Here is a 6,749-nt window from a genome sequence, read left to right on the forward strand (position 1 = left end):
CCAGGCTCGGGAGTCAGAGGTCATGGGTTCAAATCCCGGCTCCGCCGATTGTCAGCTGGGTGACTTTGGGCAACTCACTTCTCTGGGCCTCAGTTACCTGTAAAATGGGGATTAAGCCCCCAGTGGGACAACCTGATCACCTTGTAACCTCCCCAGCGCTTAGAACAGCGCTTTGCACATAGTAAGCGCTTAATAAATGCCATCATTATTATTATTAGAGAGAGAGCTTGTTAGCCACACAGTCTTCCATGGACAGGGTTCTACTTGCCATCTTCTCACCTAAGTTTAAAAAGAGAAGCAGTGTGGTCTAGTGGCTAGAGCCTGGGCCTGAGAGTCAGAAGGACGTGGGTTCTAACCCCAGTTCCGCCACTCGTCTGCCGTGTGACTTTGGGCAAGTCACTTCATGTCTCTGTGCCTTTGTTCCCTCATCCGTCAAATGAAGTCTGTGAGCCTCGTGTGAGGCGGGGATCGTGGTGCCCAACCCGATTCGCTCGTACCCACCCCGGCGCTTGGTACGGTGCCTGGCACAAAGTAGGGGCTTAACAGATGTCACGATTACTATCATCATTCCTGTCATTTTACCTTACTTCGGCCGGAGGGCTCGGGGCGTACGGGTCGGCCGAGCAGGCCAGGATCCGGATGACGGCCCCGGGGTGGTAGGTCTCCAGGACGTGGACGGCCGTGGGATAGACCGGTTCCTCGAAGGCGAGCTCCACGAAGTCCTGGCTCCGGAAGGCCGGCGGGGTGCGGGCGAAAGGGGCCGGGGCGCTGGGGCAGCGCTCCCACCAGGACCCGTAGGTGCGGAAAACCGCCGTCTGGGTGAAGTCCCCCGAGCTGGGGTAGACGCTGGGGACCCCAGCCAGGTTCCACATGGTGTAAGACATGCTGTTTTCGCTCCCGTAATGGGAGCTGAAATCCAAGACCTCCTTGGCGTACTGGACCACCTCCGCGTTGCGGGGCGGGGGCCGGGGGTTCGCGTCCGCCGTCCGCCGGCAGTTGGGCGTCTCTCCCCTGGGGCCGGTCCGGGCCCGGCGCCGGAGGCAGATGTAGTAGAACATCGTCAGGACCGTGAACATGGGGAAGGTCGGAAGCATCCGGTGAGGGAGGGGGTCGCTTCGAAACCACGGCTCTGTCCTCACTAAGGCGCTGGAGACATGGCTCCTGCTAAATGAACACAAGGATTTCAACGGGCGTTCATTCGAGCGCTTGCTGTGTGCGGAGTACTGAACTGAGCGCTCGGAAGAGGACGGTGTAGCAAGAGACAGACACATTCCCTTCCCACGACGAGCTTACGGTCTAGAGGGGGAGACAGGCATTAATAGAAATAGATCAATTACAGATATGTAATATCTGTATTACAGTCCTTCTAGACTGTGAGCCCACTGTTGCGTAGGGACCGTCTCTATGTGTTGCCAACTTGTACTTCCCAAGCGCTTAGTACACGCTCTTCCAAGCCCTGAAATCTCCCACGCCAATCAGCTTGGCAAAGGCCGCTACCCCCGAGACGAATCTCTCTGAATTCCCGTAGACTTTTCCTTCTGGTCGTCTCGGTCCTGTGACGTGCCGAAGTAGCGGCCGGGTGCTTTAGAGAAGCAGCGTGGCTCAGTGGAAGGAGCCCGGGCTTTGGAGTCACAGGTCATGGGTTCAAATCCCGGCTCCGCCAAATGTCAGCTGTGTGACTCTGGGCAACTTCTCTGGGCCTCAGTTCCCTCATCTGTAAAATGGGGATGAAGACTGTGAGCCCCCCGTGGGACAACCTGATCACCTTGTATCCTCCCCAGCGCTTAGAACAGTGCTCTGCAGAGCAAGCGCTGCACAAATACCATCATTATTATTATTTGGGTTGGGGCTTTGGCTCCGTGCCATCGGACAGACGGACATTTACACTTTTCGACTGCCTGATCCTCGCAGCCGATAGAAAGGCAGCGGGATCTAATGGAAAGGGTAGAGGACGAGGGAGTGAGAGGTGCTGATCCTGACTCTGCCACGTGACCTTGCACAAGTCATCTCACTTCTCTGTTCCTCGGTTTATCTGTGAAATGGGGGTAAGATTCACCTTCTCCCTCCCGCTCATCATCATCATTATTATTATCATTATTATTCTTAGGGATCCTCAGGGCAAGCCTTCCCCTCATTTGCACTTGAGAAGAATTCATTCATTCATTCATTCAATCGTATTTATTGAGCGCTTACTGTGTGCAGAGCGCTGTACTAAGCGCGTACAAGTTGGCAACATATAGAGACGGTCCCTACCCAACAGTGGGCTCCCACAGTACGCCCACCTTTTGACTTCATCTTCTGACCTGTTCTGACAGTTCTGATCTTCACGAATGGTCCTAAATTGGTTTTATGACCGTCTACTAAGGCAAATCGAAGGAACCATTAAATGTTAATTACTGCCACATTTTAATTAATTTTAATTGCACACTGCACCCTGGGACCTTGGGACGAAGGGAGCGTTTTAAAAATTAATAATCTATTAGCACCACCCTGGGAACATCGAGTAATACCGTCAGCGTGTGGGACAATAACGATCTTCTTAGTTACACTGTAACCTAACTGTGAAAAAAGAACTATGCCAGGAAACCATAAGGCCGCAGGCTGAATATTAGCTAGGCTGAATAATAATACTACTAATAATAGTATGTACCAAGCACTGTACTAAGCAGCGAAGCAGCGTGGCTCAATGGAAAGAGCCCAGGCTGTGGAGTCAGAGGTCATGGGTTCAAATCCCGGCTCCGCCACTTAGCTGTGTGATTTTGGGTAAGTCGCTTTGCTTCTCTGGGCCTCAGTTCCCTCATCTGTAAAATGGGGATGAAGACTGTGAGCCCCCCGGGGGACAACCTGATCACCTTGTAACCTCCCCAGCGCTTAGAACAGTGCTTTGCACATAGTAAGCGCTTAATACATGCCATCGTTGTTATCATTATTATTATTACTAAGCACTGGGTTAGGTAATGAGGATTAATGAGGACAAAACGAGTGTAGGCTCGTCGGCACGGAATGTTTCTGTTTATTACTTCAACTGTACCTACTGAGCGCTTACTACGTGCAGAGCACTGTACTAAGCGCTTGGGGGAATACAATACAACAATAAACCGCGACATTCTCTGCCCACTACGAGCTCACAGTCCAGACTGTGGGACATCGATGCAAACAAATAAAATTACACATATGTACATATGTGGTACTCTCCCAGGCACTTAGTATAGTGCTCTGCACACAGGAAGTGCTCAATAAATATGACTGACTCAATGATCTACGTGGGGCAGTCACTTAATTTCTGTCTCGGTTCCTCATCTATAAAAATGAAGCTTTAATGCCTTCAAAGCCCTACTGAGAGCTCACCTCCTCCAGGAGGCCTTCCCAGACTGAGCCCCCTCCTTCCTCTCCCCCTCCCCACAGCACCTGTATATATGTATATGTTTGTACGTATTTATTACTCTATTTTATTTGTACAGATTTATTCTATTTATTTTATTTTGTTACTATGTTTTGTTTTGCTGTCTGCCTCCCCCTTCTAGACTGTGAGCCCGCTGTTGGGTAGGGACCGTCTCTAGATGTTGCCAACTTGGACTTCCCAAGCGCTTAGTACCGTGCTCTGCACACAGTAAGCGCTCAATAAATACGATTGATTGATTGATCTGGCAAAGTAGAAGAAGGAAGAGACTGGTGAAGGTGCTGATGAGCTGTACCTGAGGACAGGTGATTGCCGGCCTGTCGCGGGGTGGGGCCTTCTCTACTTGGGAAGGGCCCTGGGCCAGTCACAGCTGTGGCGCCTAAGGAAGATAAAAGGTGATAAAAGGTGGAGGAGAAGCGAGTATTCGGCAGAGAAGCACGCAAAGAGGCAGCAGAGGAGGCTTGAAGCGTCAGCGATTCGTACGGCCGTGAACTTCTCTCAGTCTTCCGCCGTGGGACTGGCAGAATGGGCTCCTTTGACCAGCAGACTGGTACTGGGGGGAGAATGAGTATGTGTGGCTTCCTATGTCAAAAACCTTTCCACAGTAACCTTGGTGGGGGGGGGGTCTGACTCTCTACGTATCATGGAGGCTTCCCTGGTCAAGGAAATAATAATAATAATATAAGAATAATAATGATGGCATTTATTAAGCCCTTACTATGTGCAAAGCACTGTCCTAAGCGCTGGGGAGGTTACAAGGTGATCAGGTTGTCCCACGGGGGGCTCACAGTCTTCACCCCCGTTTTACAGATGAGGGAACTGAGGCCCAGAGAAGTGAAGTGACTTGCCCAAAGTCACACAGCTGACAATTGGCGGAGCGGGGAATTGAACCCCTGACCTCTGACTCCAAAGCCCGGGCTCTTTCCACTGAGCCATGCTGCTTCCCTAATAATACTAATAATGGCATTTGTTCAGCACTTACTAGGTGCAAAGCACTGTTCTAAGCGCTGGGGAGGTTACAAGGTGGTCAGGTTGGCCCACGGGGGGCTCACAGTCTTCATCCCCATTTTACAGATGAGGGAACTGGGGCACAGAGAAGTTAAGTGACTTGCCCAAAGTCACACAGCTGACAATTGGCGGAGCTGGGAATTGAACCCATGACCTCTGACTCCAAAGCCCGTGCTCTTTTCCACTGAGCCATGCTGCTTCCCTAATAATAATAATAGCATTTGTTAAGCGCTTACTATGTGCAGAGCACTGTTCTAAGCACTGAATAATGGCATTAAGTGCTTACTATGTGCAAAGCACCATTCTTAGTGCTGGGGGGGATACAAGATGATCACGTTGTCCCACGGGGGGCTCACGGTCTTAATCCCCATTTGACAGATGAGGTCACTGAGGCCCAGAGAAGTTAAGTGACTTGCCCAAGGTCACACAGCAGACATGTGGGGGAGTTGGGATTTGAACCCATGACCTCCGACTCCCAAACCCGTGCTCTTTCCACTGAGCCACGCTGCCTGGTTGGTATGAGCTGGGGGCTTGTGACGGAGCACTGTACTCACTCACTGTATAAGTACGTTGCCAACTTGTACTTCCCAAGCGCTTAGTACAGTGCTCTGCACACAGTAAGCGCTCAATAAATACAATTGATGGATTGATTGATTAATTTCTCTGTGCCTTCGTTACCTCATCTGTACAATGGGGATTAAGACTGTGAGCCCCACGTGGGACAACCTGATTAGCCCGTATCCCCCCAGGGCTTAGCACAGTGCATGGCACATAGTAAGCGCTTAACAAATGCCATTATTAATTAATTAAGTGCTGGGAGAGTACAACACAACCAAAAACAGCCGCATTCCTCGCCGCATTTGCCACTTGTTGGCTGGGTGACCGCGGGTGAGTCGTCATTTCTCCGTGCCTCAGTTCCCTCATCTGTACGGGGACGAAGACTGGCAGCCCCATGTGGCATAGGAATGGTGTCCAACCTGATTAGCTTGCATTCAACTGCATTTATTGAGTGCAACAATATGACAAATAATGACATTCTCTGCCCACTACAAGCTCGCAGTCTAGAGTGGGGGAGAGAGACATCGATACAAACAAAATTACAGATATGCACACGTGTGCTTTGGGGCCGGGAGGGAGGAAATCTACCCCAGAACTCAGTACAGTGGGAAGCAGTACGGCCTCATGGACGGGTTGCGAGTTCTAATCCCTGCTCTGCCACTCGTCTTCTGTGACTTTGGGCAAGTCACTTTATTCTCTGGGCCTCAGTTCCCTCCTCTGTAAAATGGGGATTAAGACCATGAGCCCCGTGTGGGAGAGGGACCCCGTCCAACCTGATTAATGTGTATCTACCTCATTGTTTGGGCACATTGTATGCACTCAACAAATCACTGTGATTATCAAGTGCTGTTGAGTCATTTCCAATTCATAAAGATCCTGTGGATCTATTTTCTCCAGAATGTCCTGTCTCCTGCCGTTATCCGTAACCTTGCTAACGGTTCTTCTGTTATTGTTATGGTTTCTGTCCATCTAGCTCTGCACTCAGTAAGTGCTCAATAAATACGATAGATTGATTGATTGATCGATCGATCTAGCTGCTGGGCTGCCTCTTCCACGTTTTCCCTGGGCTTTTCCTAGCGTTAGCGTCTTCTCCAGAGAATCAGTCCTCCCTGATGAGGTGTTCAAAATATGCTCATCTAAGTCAATCAATCAATCGTATTTATTGAGCGCTTACTGTGTGCAGAGCACTGTACTAAGCGCTTGGGAAGTACAACCTGGCAACATATAGAGACGGTCCCTACCCAACAGTGGGCTCACAGTCTAAACGTCAAGTCATCTGGCCTACCAAGGACCACTTGGGCTTAATTTGCTCCAAAATCCACGTCTTTGTTTTTTTGGGGCAGTCCATGGCAGAGAAGCAGCATGGCACAGCGGACAGTGCAAAGGCCTGAGAGTCGGGTCATGAGTTCTAATTCCAGATCTGCCACTTGTCTGCTGTGTGACCTTGGGGAAGTCACTTCACTTCTCTGTGCGTGGCACATAGTAAGCGCTTAACAAATGCTATTACTGTTATTATTATTACTGCTAAAATGCGGATGAAGACTGTGAGCCCCACGTGGGACAACCTGATCACCTTGCATCCACCCCCCAGCGCTTAGAACAGTGTCTGGCACATAGTAAGCGCTTAACAAATGCTATTATTATTATTATTATTACTAAAATGGGGAAGAAGACTGTGAGCCTGTGGGACAACTTGATCACCCTGTATTCCCCGCCCCCGCCCAGCACTTAGAACAGTGCTTGGCACAGAGTAAGTGATTACCAAATACCATTATTATCATTA

At 50.1% G+C, this 6,749-nt stretch overlaps 1 protein-coding gene across 3 annotated transcripts in view; it reads right to left on the reverse strand.

Annotated features, from left to right (window-relative positions):
* FBXL4 (F-box and leucine rich repeat protein 4) overlaps positions 1 to 4,027 on the reverse strand; it is a 40,055-nt gene extending 36,028 nt beyond the window's left edge. The window contains exons 1-2 of one of the 3 annotated variants that reach the window (XM_038761306.1): positions 3,696 to 4,027; positions 583 to 1,161 (exon numbers count right to left, since the gene is read on the reverse strand). In XM_038761306.1, the coding sequence (XP_038617234.1) occupies positions 583 to 1,094 (512 nt within the window). In that variant the 5' untranslated portion in view covers positions 1,095 to 1,161; positions 3,696 to 4,027. Of the gene's footprint in view, positions 1 to 582; positions 1,298 to 3,695 lie in introns of those variants that run through there. The other 2 variants (XM_038761305.1, XM_038761303.1) reach the window with 2 other exon arrangements.
* Between the last annotated feature and the right edge of the window lie 2,722 nt (positions 4,028 to 6,749).

This window comes from Tachyglossus aculeatus, chromosome 19, assembly GCF_015852505.1.
Source record: "Tachyglossus aculeatus isolate mTacAcu1 chromosome 19, mTacAcu1.pri, whole genome shotgun sequence".
NCBI lineage: Eukaryota > Metazoa > Chordata > Mammalia > Monotremata > Tachyglossidae > Tachyglossus > Tachyglossus aculeatus.